General features: G+C 45.8%; 2 protein-coding genes across 18 annotated transcripts; one reads left to right on the plus strand and one right to left on the minus strand.

The window, feature by feature from the left end:
* The first annotated feature begins 7,181 nt into the window (after positions 1-7,181).
* On the plus strand, positions 7,182-10,906 carry LOC123098110 (translocase of chloroplast 34, chloroplastic). Its single transcript, XM_044519991.1, has 8 exons — positions 7,182-7,321; positions 7,451-7,571; positions 7,716-7,823; positions 7,913-8,037; positions 9,191-9,455; positions 10,071-10,139; positions 10,227-10,388; positions 10,494-10,906. Exons 2-8 carry the CDS (start codon positions 7,473-7,475, stop codon positions 10,644-10,646), a joined length of 981 nt encoding a protein of 326 aa, XP_044375926.1. The 5' UTR covers positions 7,182-7,321; positions 7,451-7,472; the 3' UTR covers positions 10,647-10,906.
* Positions 10,907-11,142: 236 nt separating this feature from the next.
* Positions 11,143-15,642, minus strand: LOC123098109 (uncharacterized). 17 transcript variants are annotated; one of them, XR_006447651.1, is made up of 4 exons: positions 12,681-15,642; positions 12,512-12,606; positions 12,117-12,174; positions 11,143-11,601 (listed from the first exon to the last, which is right to left on the minus strand). XR_006447651.1 is itself a non-coding variant. In XM_044519990.1 (2 exons), the coding sequence occupies exon 1, from the start codon at positions 15,394-15,396 to the stop codon at positions 12,712-12,714; it is 2,685 nt and encodes an 894-aa protein (XP_044375925.1). In that variant the 5' UTR covers positions 15,397-15,642; the 3' UTR covers positions 11,143-11,601; positions 12,681-12,711. The 17 variants fall into 17 exon arrangements, 1 of the variants encoding a protein (XP_044375925.1); XR_006447650.1 differs by having other exon boundaries at positions 12,097-12,174; XR_006447646.1 differs by having other exon boundaries at positions 12,117-12,192.
* Between the last annotated feature and the right edge of the window lie 2,166 nt (positions 15,643-17,808).

A 17,808-nucleotide genomic window follows, 5' to 3' on the forward strand; every position in this document is an offset into this window, starting at 1 on the left:
TTAAATGACGGACTAATTTTCTTGCGGAAGTAACCTGCAGGCTAAAAATGTTTTCTTAGAACTGAAGCATACTACAAATTGACTGTCTATTTTGGACGAGCAATTAGAAACTACTTATTGTTTTGTATATAGCAGATTGAACAACAATTCTTTTTTTCCCTCTAAATTTGGAGGAACACAGTCCTCAGTATGGTGACTATATAATCTGGATTATCGAGTTGGAGTTTGTCAACTTATGTTATTTGCATATGTGCTATAGTGTTGGTAATGGAGGAGGCCAGGAGTGTAGGTTCTAGCAATGTCAGAAGTGGGATAGGTAGAACGACAAAAAGTCAAACTAAATTTAATGGAGCAATGATAATAAACAAAACCAAGACCTTAGCTGGTAATAACAAAGTACACCATCTGCGTGCTTATAATCGAATTCAACCTTAATTTTAGTGTATATAACAGCAACATGGATGCAACTATGTGTTTGAAATTTACAGTCTTTAGGCCCATCTAATCACGTGAAGTGCAAATTCATACTACAAATTAGCATGGGGAGATCCATCTAAACTTTCAGTGACTAAAATAGTGCAACGTTTGCTAATTTTGGGCTATCACAGGATAAAGCCATGCACTTGTTGGTGCGACAAAGCGACATGCTAGAAGAAACATTGATCACAAATGTAAAAGCAGATAAATAAATCAGCAATTTACTGTAAAAAAAACTACTTAGAATCATGAGAAATTTGTGTTCTTTGGTTCACACAAAAATGAGTTTAAAGGAAGAGCATTGAGCAATATCCCCTATGAATAGGAAGAGCTGCCACAACCTTGTTATGTTTATGAAATTTTTTCTGGATAGTTGGTGATGCAAGGTAGTAATGAAAATAAATTGGTATACTGAAAGCATGATCCTCTAGTCTGAACAGTATCTCTACGAAAGAAAAGACGAAACAGACCTAAGTCGCAAGAATAGAAGCAAGTTACAGCAAGAGTATCTCATTTCTATGTACATTGTATTTGTCAGGCAAGATAAACGCACATGCTATCATGTCAGTTACAATGTTGGTCTAAATCAGATTCACTCCGTGCATCAATGGAGCAAATTATATCTCAGAGTAGGCATGTGAGAGGTTTTATCCAATAATATTGTGGATGAAAGCAAACAAGAAGGCATGGCAGAATAATCGATCATGATAAAAGAGAGAGCAGTACCTAGAGGTCTTCGACGTTTGACACAAAGGTCGGCGGAGTCCTTTTGGTTGCACAATGACACATCAAGTTGTTCGACTATGAAGTTATCAATGCGAAATTGCTCAGATGGATCCCGTGACATAACATATCTTTTATGTCAGCACAATATCAAGAAAAAATAAGTATATGTTAGTTGAGAGCTTAAGATACATACCTTCCCAATCAGTACTGGCCAATAAGATTAATGTGACCCTGTCCACAGAGAAAGATGACACCTTTCTTCAGTAAATTGTGATATCCACCTAATAAAAACACAGATATGCGCTAGTTATAATACAAAAAAACAGCATACCAGAAGTTCTAAGAAACCAGTGACAGCTATGAGGACTTGTCATTATCAAAATTTCATCTATATTAAATTAAAATGTACAAACAGCGACATATTATAACTATGGGCACACCTTCACTCTGAATAGAAAGATGGTTAGTGAACTTACCTTGAGAACACCTTTGACAACGCAATCAGATCCTCCATCTCTTAATTCAAATGTCTCGTATATTCGTAAATCCAATGATCCAAATATTAAAACTGAACAGTTCCGATGGATCTTAGATACAATACATCATTTCTTCTCACTTTATTCTGGGAGAAATTTGGAACTGTCATTTTACTGATTTTATTATTCCGCCTGTACATATATAATTCTTCCTAGATGCACAATCCCTGCAGACTGTCATACTTATCGGTACAAAAACTTGCATCAGTAAATCAAGAGATTTAGCAAGAAAGAGAAAGGAGCATTCGAATGGAGAGGGAGAGCAATATCATTAGACAACGATAGGGGAGATAGAAGAGGGGTAGAAACGGATTACCTGCAAAACTGCAAGGTTGTTACAGACGTAGGGTGGTGAATAAGGCAAGGCGAACATGGTGAGGGTGCCGGAGGTGTCACGTCGCGTCGCATCGGCTGAGCTGTGCGCCGATCTGGACACGCCGCCATCCCACGCGAGCACGCGCGACGCAAAAGGTGATGGGGCAGCGTCGGGACCAATAAGGAAGATGGAACGCCGCCGTAGCATCAATCTGCGTCGTTGCGGAGGAGGAAGGCTAGCCCGCTGGGTTTGAATGGGGCGAAGAAGATGGGTTCTGGGAGGGTTTGGGCATCCGCATCGCCCAGTGTCAGTCACCGCCGCCGTTAGCGCGATCAGAGAAGGGTTGAAGCCGCCAACGGGAGAGGAGAGGTCAGGATGGGAGCGAACGATTTAGCATGGAGGGTAGTTGGATTGGGTCGCCTCACGGGGTCCATGCGCACTGACAGCCCAATGGGCTTACCTGGCCTCTTTCTAGCCCAGTAAACCATAGTGCTCCGATTTTGTTTTTGGAGCAGCAGCCCGGAAACTGTAGCACTAAGGCACATCCAACGACCAAAAACGCCCACATCATGAGATCTAACGGCTAAAACAGCTAGGGGCGTGAGAGAGTAGGGAAAGTGCTCAGTTATAATGTTTTTAAATATCCGTAAGAATTAGCTTGAGCCTGTTCACAACCACCTTGGAAGCAATTTTGTAAATGACATTGCATAAACTTATGCGGCGAAATTGAGAAAGTTGGGTTGGATTTAGAACCTTTGGGATGAACACAAGAACCGTGTCATTCACATAGTTGTCACTCTCCTCACCTCTAACAATTCCCAGCACTGCACGGGTGACCTCGTCTCCACAAATGTCCCAATGACGCTGATAAAAATGAGCTGGAAAGCCATCCGGTCCCGGTAACTTTGTGGGGAACATCTGAAAGAGAGCTGTTTTTACTTCCTCGTTAATATAGGGTGATGTCAGAAGATCATTCATGTGCTGAGTAACCTTCACTGGCACAGTAGATAGGACTTGGTCCATGCCAACTACACCCTCAAAAGTATATAGGCTTTTGTAAAAATCCGCAATCATGGTCCTCAGCTCCTCCGGGTCCTCTATGATGACGCCTAAGGAATTTGCAAGTGCCTTGATCATGTTTCTCTTGCGTCTTTGGCTAGCCCGAAGGTGGAAGAAACGCGTGTTCTTGTCTCCTGCTGAAAGCCATTCAAGTCGTGACCGCTGGCGCCACATTAGCTCTTCTCTGTGGTAAAGCTCGATGAGCCTTTCATTAATTTTGAGCTCAACATGCGATGGTCCAGTCCTAGCCAAATCACCACATAGGCGCTCAAGTTCAGTTTTTAGTGTTTTTATTTCCTTCCGAACCGAACCAAAGGTGTTTTTATTCCATCTGCACAAGTCTGCCGCAACTGATCTAAGCTTCACTCGGAGTTCCTCCATCCGCACAGCCTGGCTGGCGCCCATCCAACTAACCCGCAAGGTGTCTTCCCAGTTCTCATGTGCCTCCCACATGACCTCGTACCTGAAGGTTTTGACCATGTTGACTGCTTGGGTGTCATGCATGCTTGGCAAAATCGGACAGTGATCAAATGTTGCAGCCGTCAAGTGTTTTAAGCTGGCCGAGGGAAACCTCTCGCTCCATTCGGCTGTCGCCAGAGCCCGGTCAAGCCGTACACGTGTATAGCTACCACCCGAAACCTTCTTCTCGTAAGTCCAAAACTGCCCCTGGTAGCCAATGTCCATCAACCTGCAGACGTCCAATGTGTCGCGGAAGCCTTGTATCTGAGCATTACTCCTTTCTCCAATACCCTCTTATTCGTCTGGCCGTAGAACTTCATTGAAGTCGCCGATGCAAAGCCAAGGGACGTCGCTCAGAGTGCTTATCCCTTTCATAATGTCCCATGTCTGGTGCCTTAGATGGGTTTGAGCCTCCCCATATACTAAGGTCATCCTCCACTCGTTCACACCCGGCTCCTGTATCGTACAACCAATATGATACACAGAATAGCCTAATATATCAATCTTTAGGGTCTTTTACATCTGTGTCCCTAACTCGAATCCACTACTCACATTTGCCCCTAATTCGAAAGCCTGCTAAAAAATGCCCCTCCGCCGTTAGGCGCACTTACAGAAATATCCTTTCGCTCCGTTTCTGTCTGGTCAAAGGGGTTTGACCGTTTACGGGGTGTTTACTGGACATTTTGCCCCTGGCTTCACATGTCACTTACATGTGGACCCGAAGAAAACATAGAAATAAAAAAGAAAAGGAAAAAAATCGCCCACCCCTCTCTCCTACCTCACAACCTTTCTCTCTCACCTCCGGCAAGCTCCGACTACCCTAGACCGGGCGCTGCCGCTGCTAGCTCCCCACGCGCCGCAGCCCTGTCTCCATCCCATCCTCCCTCTCCCTCCCCCTCTCCCTCCCTTTCCCTTCCTCCCTCCTTGTGCAGATCTCCGCCGCCGTTGCCTTCTTCTCTGCAGGGCCGATGGCCTCCTCGGGCTCAACCTCCACGTCCAGGAGCTTTGCCAAGATCTCTGTTCCCTCCGCGCAGATCGAATTGATGCGGCGCGCCTTCATTAGTCCGCGCCATTGCTGTCTTCCTTGCCTCCGGCCAGCCGCCATCTTGCCCTGATCTGTCGCTCCGGCGAGTGCCGACTACCCTTCCAATTTTCCTCGGCAACCGGAGTTGGCCTCGAATCTCCTGCCACCTCTCCTCCGAGCTGCGCGCCGTTGAACCATCCTGACCGCGAGGCCATGTTCCGCCGGTCACCGTCATTGTGCTGGACGTCACTCCGGTCTTTCCCGTCGTACCTGCTAGATGCGTGCAACGCTCGGAGGCCTCGCTTGACCGCAGGTTGCCCCTCTGCCTCGCTCCCGTGCGCCGCCGTGTTCGCCACCGTGCGTCCTCGCTCGGACCAGCGCCGGCGCCGCCCAATTTCTTATGACCAAACCGCTGCCAGTGGCCCCACCACCACGTGGGGCTGTTAGATTAGGGTTAATCTTTTTTTGCGAGTTAGATTAGGGTTAATCCATGATGTGGGTATTAATTAGTTAATTAATCTGTTAATGGCATATTAAATCAATCTAAAATAATCAATCCAAAATAACTAACCTATGACAAGTGGACCCATTTCCTTGTTGACCCAGTCAACTGCTGCCATTTGACCTTGATAGTGGGTCCTACATGTCGGTGACAAAAGGAGGCAGGGGCAAAATGTCCAGAAAACATCAAGTAAACGGTCAAACCCCTTTGACCTAACAGAAACGGAACAGAAGGGCAATTCTGTAAGGGGAACTAACGGCGGAGGGGCATTTTTGAGCAGGCTTTGGAATTAGGGGCAAATCTGAGTAGGTGGTTCGAGTTAGGGACAGAAATGCAAATGGCCCAAATCTTTATTGGGTTGTTCCAGAAAATTCCTAAACCTCCACTTCTACCTTGACTACTAACAGCGTAGCCATTATCAAAACCAAGAGTTCCTGATAACATCTCTACCCTTGCTCTATCAATTTGAGTCTCTACAATACAAAGCACGGTAGGGACAAAATTCTTTACGATGTCGCGAAGCTCGCGAACTGTCGCAGCGTTGCCCGCGCCACGACAGTTCCAACTTAGCACACTCATTGGGCCAGGCGGCGCCCCTCGAAGGAGCCCACCAAAGTGTTCTTGGACGAAGAAGTGCTATCCTTGCCATCAATAGTAGTTTTGTTTCTCTTTGAATCCCTTTCAGGTGGAGGGCTAACTGGAGAAGAAACGTGGGGTATGATCGCTAGCTCCATCTCCAAAGTGGCTGCACTGTTCTGCTGCATCACCCTGATGTATGTCCAGTTTATTAACGTCATATGGGTTTGTCCTTTTCCAGCTTAGATCAAGCATATCCACATTAGACTTGGCTGCATGATGTTCTTCCTCATATATTTCTGCTGGTTCACCGCCTGGCTCTCTCCTTGAACGTCCACTAGAGCGACCACCACGACGGTCTCCCCGGCGTCCACGACCCTCTCCTGGGCCTCGCCCATTACGCATAAACCATGTTGCTCGGAGCTCCTTGAACACCAAGGCCGAGGGCGGGTGAACTCCGTTTCCATGTTCCTTAAATTGATGGCCGAGCATACCACACACAGCACACCAGTCCGGAAGCTTCTCATACTTGACCTTGTAAATCTGGCGCTTGCCGTCTCTTATCATTAACACCGCGTTCTTGAGTGGCTTGAGGACATTGATGCGGACCCACACACGGTAAAAATTTCCTGTAAAGTCATGGGATTGGGTTTCTGCAAACAACACTTCTCCAACTTTAGTAGCTAGCGGTCCAACAAGATGAGCATATAAATCCGGCACATCGTGGATTTGGATCCATATGTCAATAGTCTCGAGCTTGATTGTTGAGGGTTTGGTTATCCCATCATATGGTGCCAAGATCACTGCATCTCCTCAGAAGTTCCATGGACCATCTTGCATGACCCTCTCCCAATCCCCCAAGCAAGAGAATTGGACAGTGTAGAGATTATCCCCTAAGGGTTTGAATTTTGCTTCTTGCGCTATGTCCCAAGCGGAGCGCATATTCCTGTAAAACCACGTTTGGCTGTAGGTCTTGTTGGTGTTAACCCTAGCCAGCGCGATCCATCTAGGCGCCTCCGGCGACGCCTCCTTCTCGTCAAAGATGGCGTCATCGAGGTCCTCCTCACGAAGGCCAAGTTCTGCCATCATCTTTTCCACATTGCTAAGCCCAGAGGAACCCGAAGCTCCATCAGATGCCATCTAGATCACTAACCCGATGTAAGAAACTAGATCGAGTGTTGAGGGTAACCCTAACTCCGTCGCACCCCAGGGCCTGGCTAAGGGCGGGCAGCGATACAGAGATCGCCCCTTGGTCGCTCTGAACCGGGCAACAGGGTGGGTAATCGGCGGCAGGGGAGCAAAGTCTCGACGGTGGCGAAATCGCCCCGGGAGAAGAAAGAAACACTATCGAAAGGGGAGTTTTTTTGTTGAGAGGAAATTACTTTTCGTCGTAGGCCTACATAAAACCAGCCCAAAGAACAAGCATCCCAGGCCCAGCCCGTTAGTCCACAGGGGAAAAGCAAAAAGACAAAAAAGACCCAAAAGAAAAGATGAACAAAACAGAAGAAGGAGAGAGTCCCCATCTCCATCTCTCTCCTTATCTCTTCCCTTCTCATAAACCCCCTCCGCCGAGTCCTCCCCGTCTCCGAGCACCTCCGCCGAGTCTAGGGTTTAACCGCCCGACTCGTCGGCCTCCGTATCGCCCGGTAAGCATCCCCCCCACCTACCAGCTCAGTCCGGCCGCGCACTCTCGCTGCCATGCCGCCGCCGCCGCCGCGCGGCTTGACCAATTTGGGTTAATGTTTCTGATTTGTGTCCGTGCGTCCGTGTGTCAGGGGAAAGGAGGAGCGGGCGGTGATGGCGGCGCCGATACCGCGTGAGTGGGTTGGTCTGCAGCAGTTCCCGGCGGCCACCCAGACCAAGCTGCACGAGCTCCTCGGCAAGCTCAAGGAGGAGGTATTGCACGCCTATTTAACGCCCCTCACCTGGACCTGGACCAGCTGATTAAATTATCCATGGCTAGGTTCTAATTGTGTCTGTGATTGTGAGTTGTGACGAACTGATGGCAATTTTATGTTTTGCTTATGTTGTGATGTTAAGAATGTGAGCACATTGACGATTCTGGTGATGGGGAAGGGCGGTGTGGGGAAGTCGTCCACTGTCAACTCCATTGTCGGGGAGAGGGTCGCCAACGTCAGCGCGTTCCAGGTCTCACTTCTTCCTGGCGCTGTCTCAGTTTGTGCCTCTTTTTGAGTTACTTATGCGGGAGTGCGTCGTTGTATGTTGTTTCTATGCAGTCTGAGGGTCTGAGGCCAATGATGTGCTCCCGCACCCGGGCAGGATTCACCTTGAACATTATCGACACTCCTGGGCTCATTGAAGGTGGGTATATCAATGAGCAGGCTGTGGAGATCATAAAGAGGTATGCACATGTTGGGTGGTAACCATGCTTGTTTGCAAGTGAGCAATTGATTGTGGATACTGTAACTTGTAATATAGGGCTTTGGATGAGGGTTGTCATTTTTGACTTAGGGACATGAGTAGATTATTTCATCGTGTTGCTCTGAATTTGATGTTTTATTTGTTTTGTCAACTGGCAAGATCATTTTGCTCACACATTTCGAAAATTCCTTCAGTATGAATTACTGCATTGCTTAAATGCTGATCCTGGGATGGTATCTAGACCTTACGAGTCTTTTTTCCCATGGTGTCAATATAGGCCTAGATTCTAGGTCAATCAGTTTGTTGTGCATAGCAATCACATTGATCTGAAGTAGCATATTGCTAATATGTACTTAAAAGATGGTGAATGCTTGGGTTCTACATCTACGTATCAATTTCTTCCATTGGTCTGCATGGGTAGAGATGTAGAGTTTAAGTACATAAATAAAAATAAAAGAAGAGACATCTGCATTTCTGTTTATACATAAATCTTGTGTTCCTGAACAGAGCTGTCCTATCTTTTCTGTTGCTGTCGTTAAATCATTACTGGTTTACTTTTGTGAATTGTGATAATCCTGTCCCTAATGTAGCATTCAGGACCGTAATTTATATATTCTATTAAAGTCCATTATTTCTCTAAAAGTGCTCAACTCTAATAGTCTATGCATATATGTTAATTTTATGCTGGCAATGGTGTATAGTAGTCAGCTGGTGGTCACCCCACCTTAAGCGCTTGATGTGATACATAGTGGTTGAGTTACCTTACACTGTAGTGGGTGCATCTGCACAATTGACCTATCAATTTGGATATCATAATTGGGGTTTCCCCTTGGACTTTAATTTTTGCATACTAACGAGGTTAAAATGCTAACCCGCGTGTGCTTATTTATCTTATTTGTCTCCACTTTCTCAATTTTGCCTTGGATTAATTTTCCCTTTCTAGAGAACCATATTTTATTTGTTAGCAGTTGTAATCACAGCAAAGGTTGTTGAGATTGCAGTACACTGAATTGGCATCTATAGAAAAATTTGTGCCGCTTTCATAATTGCCCACTGTTGTTGTCATACAATCTGTATATCATAATATTTATTGCTATGCTTGTATCTTAAATGTTTTATCAATGGTATTGCAGGTTTCTTCTGGAGAAGACTATTGATGTCCTCCTGTACGTCGATCGCTTGGATACATATAGAATGGATACATTGGATGAACAAGTTATAAGAGCCATCACTAATTCATTAGGGAAGGCCATTTGGAGAAGAACATTGGTTGTATTGACCCATGCCCAGCTGTCTCCTCCTGATGGAATTGACTATAATGATTTCCTTGCAAGAAGATCAGAGTCGCTTTTGCGATATATCCGTTCCAGTGCAGGAATCGGCAAACGAGAATATGCGGTAATGTACATATTCACTTGCTATACAATCATTTCCATCTTATTTAATGGAATATCAGCACACTGTCAACTTCTTTGAGATTTTGTGGAGCTTCCTCTGCCTAAACTACAGTCCTGCTGTTTCTCATGAACATATTTCTGCGGAAATACTTCCCAAGTTATTTTGGTTGATATTTTTTGGCGCTCTTCGCCCTGGGTGCCCAGAATGAATACTAGCTATTATATGAAAACCGTCTCTTCTCCATCCTCTTTCGGTTTGATCTTGATCCTTTTCTGCATGATCAATTTCTTGAGTTTCTCTGTAGCTTCAAGTGCTACCATGTGCTGGTACATTATGAAACTGAACCTCGTCTGTAATGGAATTTTTTGATGATCTGCAGTGTCTTAGTCCATGATAGTCTGACGAGCATTTGATTTGACTGCATGAAACATGCTCCACCCATTGATTTACTTCAGAACACACTCTTCAATTACGAGCTACTTCATAACATTTCAATCGGATTTGTCAGTATATGATAGAGACTGTAGATAAACGGTCGTACTTATGGGGCCTTTGTCTTCAGTGTATGTGATATGATTAGTTCTGACAAAAAGCACTATGCTCTGTTTCTTTTAGGATTTTCCCTTGCCAATAGCTTTGGCAGAGAACAGTGGAAGGTGCAAGACTAATGAGAATGGGGCGAAGGTTTGTAGGTTTCACACTGTATTTGACTTCCATTTGCTTCTGCCTAGCTGCTTGAATTTTAATTGAGGATGCCATATAACTGTGCAGATTCTTCCTGATGGAACTCCATGGATTCCAAACTTGATGAAAGAAATTACTATTGTTGTCTCAAATGGAAGCAAGTCCATTCATGTTGATCAGAAGTTAATCGACGGTCCAAATCCCAACAATCGCTGGAAGAAGTACATACCTCTCATCCTTGCCGTGCAGGTTAGCTTCCCCACATGATAATAATAGTAAAATTCACAGCATAAACTTGGCATATCTTTGTATATAAACATAACTTACTGATTAATCCTTCATGCTCTTCTTCAGTACTTTTTTGTGGTAAAAGGAATCCGAAGGGCTATTCATTCTGACATTTCGAACGGGAAGCTGGATGACTGGGAGCAGCGCTATAGAGACTTGGTTGGAAGCGGCAACCCTGTAGACCAGAAAGTTTCGTCATCCCGCAACCCTAAGGCCTGAACTGGCCAATGAGAGTGCATGCCAGTCTCTTGATCGTGGTCCATTCAACTCCCCGTGTTGTTCTTTTTGTGCTCCTAATTCCAGTGGTCTGTTTAGGGGGATCTATAGAGCTCTCAGGAACAACTTGAATAAAGTTGCTAGTGTTCTAGATGTTAAGATTATGTACCCCATTTCATTACGCTCTCGCAATTTTGCAAATGTTATTGTTGTGAACTATAATTATTTGAATTTCTTGTATGGCCTGAATGTTTGGAGATTAATGCAATTTCTTCATTGTTCAACAAGTGATGAAAAAAGAGAGAAGACATAAACAGCTCTACACCCAGATCAGAAACCATGGTGATTGGCAGTTCACTAGCATAGCATAAACAAGAAGGATTTTCTACTTGTCAACTGTTGTTTTACAGTGCAGTGAGAACAAAACTCGAGTGTTCTAACTGTATTTTATACAATGACTGTCGCGTGATGCAGTGCAGTCTCAAACATGCATTCCCAATGCGAAAGTACAACATAAATACCATTAATCACGAGGCCATCGTGTGACTGGATTTGCTTTCATGCATCAGCATGGAGCTTCAGAATCATGACATACAATGGTCCATGCTCAAGAGAAAATATGTACACTTTACTGCACAGCTCAACAGGCAAACACGCCACTATCGTTGCAGCCCGTAGCAAACTAAGATTTCAGCCAAAAAACTTTGCCCAAATGGCAGGTTTTGGCTCAACTGAAATGAAGAAAAACTCTTGTGAGACAGTTTTTTTTATGAGTGCACGTATCTGGTTAGGTTACAACTGCCACACTTTCTCTCAACAAAGAAGAAAAGAAAAGAACGCACGCGCTAATGCTCGTAGTTGTCACTCAGCAAAATGTTGAACTTTTGATGCAATCTCACTCCCTCCTCGTCGCCTATGTAATGCCCCAATATGGCTTGGACTCTTGCTGCCTTGCTACCTGCAATTTTGAACCATCCGATTTTTTTTCTGCTTTAGTAACGTGTTTTGGCACTTCCACAACAAGGATTTGGAGATGAATATATATACATACATGCAAAACTACCATGCTTTGAGAAGGACCTCTAAATTAACAACAAGAGTTCTTTTCTCACACTAATTATTTTAGTTTTTCTTACTACCCTTTACCATTAGAAAGTGTGAACCACAATCGAAAAGGCCAAAGTGAATGCAGCCGCAGCAATATAGAAATCAACAAGTTTGGGGCACTCAATCCAATGAAAAACTTCTGTCACTCAAGATGTCTGGCGATATTGAGTGGATAAAATTACTTCAGAATGGTACACGGTTTCAGTTTAAATAACTATCCTTGGGCATGATGTTACTATTTTCTTCTATTTCAATTACCATGTGGGACATGATATACTACAAGGGCAGTTAATCACATAACACATCCAAAAGGCTTAGAGCATGATACAGAAAAGGTAGTAATTACACGGTCTATAAATGGCGCACCAATGCTTAACATCAAGTGCGTGAAATTCCTGTTAAATGCACCTCAAGGTGGCAAATCCTGTCAATATAATAGGTGCTGTAAAAAACAAAAGAAAATGTTTGAGCACTGAAAATAAAACAGGTTAACTACGGCCCTGGTTAATGGTACACAGTATCTGAATATAAGCATGTGTTCAAACTCCAAAGGAACAAAGCGATGGCTGCAAATTTTCTCAGGGTCATATGAGTTGTGCTAACAGTCAAAGTGAAGGCTAAAAACTGTAATTAAAAAGGAGGTCTATTGCAATCCTTGTCAGTTACAAAATTGTATCTTAACATACACATTGTCAAAAATAACATGGCAGAAAGCTTAACAAAATAGTATACTATTTTAAACCAAGTTATTCGAATCCTACCCCTTCATAATTTACAGCGCCGCCCACCGCATCTTACTCCCAAGAAGTGTTTGAAATATGCAAACAGCACTGTATGTCTATACCAGGCCAAGCACCTGAGAGCGTATATATTACTAGTCTGTCCTTTTCTCAACAAATTTGCATGTCATCACATGGAAATGTACAATACCTGCTACAACTGAATGGAGCACTGCAGGCCATTATGATGGCTTTTGTATTTTATATGAGCTACAAAAATCTTGGTATGGCTTGAAATTATTTTGCCATCTTAAAAATTGTTTCTTCAAGCATCTGTACACTTCTTCCTCGGCAGGTTGAATGTCTAGATCTGTGGAAGCAAAATCCATCCTCACTGGGGTGAAATCAAACAAATCAGATGTGGTTTGTTCAGGCCCAGAATCAAGTGTCCCAGCTTTTCCACAAACAAATGTCATGAAGTTCTCATCCTTGTATGGTGCTGCAGACGTTTCAAAAGATGTACGATCAGCGGCCTTTTGCTCTTCATTTTCCTTCTTTATAACAGTTTTATCAAGAGTAAACTTATTTTCAATCCGAGTCTCGTAAACAAGATATGACTTCTTGTCATTCAACTTTTGTGAGGAGAACCATCCATCAAAGTTGTCGGACTCAGCAATGGATACTTCAGGAACAAAGGCTTCAAGCACCTCACTACATCGATGGCGTACTAAGTCAGTTTCTGCAGTTTCTCTTTCCGAAGGGCTGTCTATGCCCCTGTTCATCTCTTCCATTGCAAGTAGGACATGCACAGGGAGCACTGGCCCAACAAGAGCATTTTGAGATACCGCTTTGCTAGTCACCTTCTCACATGTGCTTGATGGTTTCGCTAACAGGAAAGGCCGAAGTTCATTGTGTGGCGAACAGCTAGGAACTTTTAAATATTCTACTAAGCCTTCTTTTGTATCGCATTTTAGCATGTCCTTGTATTTAGAAAGGGAGACATGAAGAATATTTGAAGGTAGACTGTTCAATATGCTCTGACATGCAATTTCGAAAACATTCATGGGGATGCTAGCATTACATAGGAAATCTGAAACTGGCAGCGAGCTGGATCTGGAGTTATCCTCTGCAAATGCCAACACGTCTTCACTAATAATAATTTGATCTCTGTCTCCGTTAACACCAGTACCATGCTTCGCCAACGCACTGCATAGATTGCCCTTCAGATGTTCATATAGAAAATGCAACTTCAAGAATCGATATTTGGTGGAGACATTTTCACCCTGAGTGTCAATCAAAATGGATGAACTACTATCCATGGATGCATGTTCTGATTCATCACATGGGGTGTCAATTTCATCATGCAGACCTCGAGATGCACGATACTGTTGCATTTCCAACTTCCCCAATGCTGTTAGCCGGATCAAGGCAAAGCTGGCAGATGTTGGCTCCGATATTGAGAGGTCATCTGGAAGCACATAGTAGCCAACAATGGACTTAGCGCGGTGTTGGGAAGCATACCCATCATATACTGAAACAGGCGTTGAGAATATCTCTTTCATGATTTCATTGCTGCAGCCACAATACTGACCTGTCAGAGAAAGCCTCGAAGGAATATCCCAAGCGTATAAATGAGAATTATCTGGACAACCTTGCTCCTTAGGCCCGTAACAGAACAAACTGAACTCCCCATTCTGGAACGAACCAACCAAAATGGCAAAACCTGAATTTGAAGCCCATTCATATTCCTTGGAAGGTCTCAATTCAGATAGCCGAAACATGGCAACATGATTTGGGTTCTCAAGCCCATGCTGCCAAGCCAACACAGGTTCCAACGGCTTTGTCACATCAAGGAGAATCAAGTGACGCTCTGTCACTACTGATATATGGGAATCATCGAACCCAGCCTTGCAGAATGCAATATAATGCTCAGTCCTGTCAAAAGGCTCAGTTTCAAATAACCCTGGCAACCCAACTTTTGCTAGAACCTTGTACTGAAACTTGTGTGGCTCGTTTTCCACGACGTATTTGTCACCATGATCTACAAAGCTCAAATCAACCAAAAGGACGGCTTTTGTGCTTGCGACTATCACCATCCACGGTTGCGCTCCATACGCACAGCTTAGCCAGTCCCCCCAGTCTTCACCATTGCCGCCAAAACCAACGCTCGTCTTTCCTCCAAGTCGTGTATTCAGATCAAACCAACACAACTCCCCATTCTCCAGCAGCACCGCACATTGTGATGGAAAATGCCTGCTCCAGCACGCGTGCACGACAGCAGCATCAAACCCCTGCTTGGCCACCGGTACAAGCACCGGGGAACCCGAATCGCGTGACTCGACCCTGAACCAATTCACTGAGTACAATGTCGCAGCAAGCAGGAAACCCTCGACACAGCTGTCATCCGGCTCCGATGACCAGGACGACTGGGCAGGAATAGCAGCAAGCTGCTGTATGCGGTGCCCAGGGTGCTTGAACCCATCACTCTGAACTAAGGGCGAAACTGGCGCAGAGCTCGCAACGGGCGAGTTCACAAGAGCGAAAGCAATCTTCTCCGCATTTTCGCCGTACGGGAAAAAGAGGACGAGAGAGCTTGAGGAGCGGGAGGGGACGACGGCGAGAAGATTGGAAGGCGGTGGGAACGGCGGCGACGGCGCGGCGAGGAGGGGTCCCGAGAGGGACTTGAGATCGGAGTAGGGGAGGAAGGAGGTGGAGCCGACGATGTAGCGGAGGGCGTGGCGGAGGTCACCGGTGGTGGAGGCGTGCAGGGGCGGAGGGAAGGGGAAGGGGAGGGAGAGGAGCGGGGCGGGCGGCGGGAGAGGGGTGAAGAAGAGGGGCCCGTGGGAGGCGTCCGGCGGGGCGAGGGACGGCGGGTTGAACACGGAGGAGACGGGGAAGAGGAAGCGCCAGTCGTCGGAGAAGTTCATGGAGGCGCGCGGCAACGGCGGCGCGAGCGGGGAGCAGGAGCAAGGGGGGAATAGGCGCCCGTGCCGGCGGGGATCGCGGCGACGCGCCGGCGCGAGAGGACGAAGGCCGTCGGCGTGCCGGCTTTCAGTGGGCTGCGAGAATCGGCCGGGCTACCTTGGTGGAGCCGAAGCTTGGGGGGAGAAGGCGGCGGCGCAGGCGGTGAGAGGTAGCGCTCGCGCGGGCGTGGGGACTGGAGAAAAGGGGGAGGTTTGGTTTCGTGTTTTTTTAGAACGTCGGCATCTTATCTTATTTAATCACAAGCAACACCACTGCAAAGAGTATACAAACTCTGGCCCTAAGAGTTCATACAAGATTTAGCCAAGACATAAGACCCTAAATTATAGCGTCGACGAACATGTCTGAAAGCCATGTAAGAGAAGCTAACCACTGCAATTTGATGTCAGCCACAGCCACCCATCGAGCTCATCGATGATCGATCATGGACAGAAGAGTTGATGATCGATCATTAACTCCCTCAGCGTTGATATCTTCCTGAGCTTTAGCCATCTGCTCGCGAAGTTTAGCTATCTCCGCATTGCGCTCCATCTGGTTCTCCGCTGTTACCGGCGACTCAAGGAGCGTTGTCAACGAGGCGACTAGCTCCGAAAGAACTTGAGCCGGCGGCTTGACCGGGCAAACGCGTTTGGATCTATTGACGAAGTGCCAGTTCCTCCCATGGCGCCTACTGCGGTAGAGTCAAGAGCCGGCGCAGTGCCTGCCATGTAGATGGTGGTCCGACGGAGCAGCTCGTGGTCGACCGGGGCCGGCTCATCATCAGAATAGCCCCCAAGCCTACCGCCGTACAGCGGGAGGATCGACTCAGTGTCCCCGACCGATGACTCGCCGTCGTAGTAGGCAAGGGTGTACCCACCAGACGCGGAGTTGTCTGCGAGATTGCTACTTCTTGAGCTTGCGTTGGTTTTTCCCTTGAAGAGGAAAGGATGATGCCGCAAAGTAAAGATAAGTATTTCCCTCGGTTAAGAACCAAGGTATCAATCCATTAGGAGGAACACACATATCTCCAATAATTGCACCTGCACAAACAAACAAATACTTGCATCCAACGCGATAAAGGGGTTGTCAGTCCCTTCATGGTTACTTTCAAGGATGAGATTTGATAGTGATAGATATAAGAGATAAATAAAAGTGCGAAATAAAATGGAAGTAAATAAATTGCAACAAGGTATTTTTGTGTTTTTGATTTTGTAGATCTGAAAATAATATGATAAAAGATAGACCCAAGGGCCATAGTTTTCACTAGAGACTTCTCTCTTGAAAGAAATCATACGGTGGGTAAACAAATTACTGTTGAGCAATTGATAAAAAAGCACATAGTTATGACGATATCTAAGGCAATGATCATGTATATAGGCATCACGTCCGAGACAAGTAAATCGACTCCTGCCTGCATCTACTACTATTACCCCACACATCGATCGCTATCCAGCATGCATCTAGTGTATTAAGTTAAGAAGAACAGAGTAACGCCTTAAGCAAGATGACATGATGTAGAGGTGTCACATCCCTAGCCTTGCTATGCACTTGGACTAGCTTGGTTATTGCATCATGTCTAAATCTATTTGAAAGTTGAAATGGGGATTGCTCAAACCCCTAGCACCAAAAGAATGCAATAGGTTCAACTTAAAAATATTTTCAATGAACCCAAAATGCCCTTCAAAAATGTTCATAATTTATGGAACAAGATGAAAACCTAAACCAAAAATGGTGGACACTTTTCCAGGACATAAATGGGCTTTGAATTAATCCAATATGTATTTGAATTGGAGCTTTAAAATTCTATAAATATTTTTACAGCTCCAAATATTTTGAAACTTTCTGAGGGTCTCTGAAATAATTCAGTTAGTGCCCATAAGAAGTTTCAGAATTTTACAAATGGTTTAGTGTCAAAACTAAATCAAAAACAATTACAGAAATAGAAAACAGAATAAAATAGGAAAAGGGGCAGAGAGAGAGTTACCTGGGCCAGCCTACCTGATCTGGCACTGTAGCGGCCTAGCCCACTGGCCAGCGCCAGTCACCCTCAACCTCCCGCCAGGAGGATGAGAGGCGCGTGGCCACCGCACGCAAGCACGCGCCCCGGCCACCTCCTGCTTGCCGCCTCCCTCTGGACCCCCCGGACGACGCCACGCATGCCCCGTGCACAACCGTCTCGCTCTCACCCATTTCCCCCCTCTCTCCCGCAAGAACACGAGCTCGACCGAGCGAGCTCGCCGACGCCGATCGCCGTACCCGTGGCCACCGGCCACCCCTCGCCCTGCCGATGAGACCTTGAGCTCCGCATCGTCGTCTTCTTCATCCACGCCGAGCCAAGCAACCGGGGAAGCACCCCAACGCCGTCCCCGACGTCTTCT

The sequence above is a fragment of the Triticum aestivum genome, chromosome 4D (assembly GCF_018294505.1).
Source record: "Triticum aestivum cultivar Chinese Spring chromosome 4D, IWGSC CS RefSeq v2.1, whole genome shotgun sequence".
NCBI lineage: Eukaryota > Viridiplantae > Streptophyta > Magnoliopsida > Poales > Poaceae > Triticum > Triticum aestivum.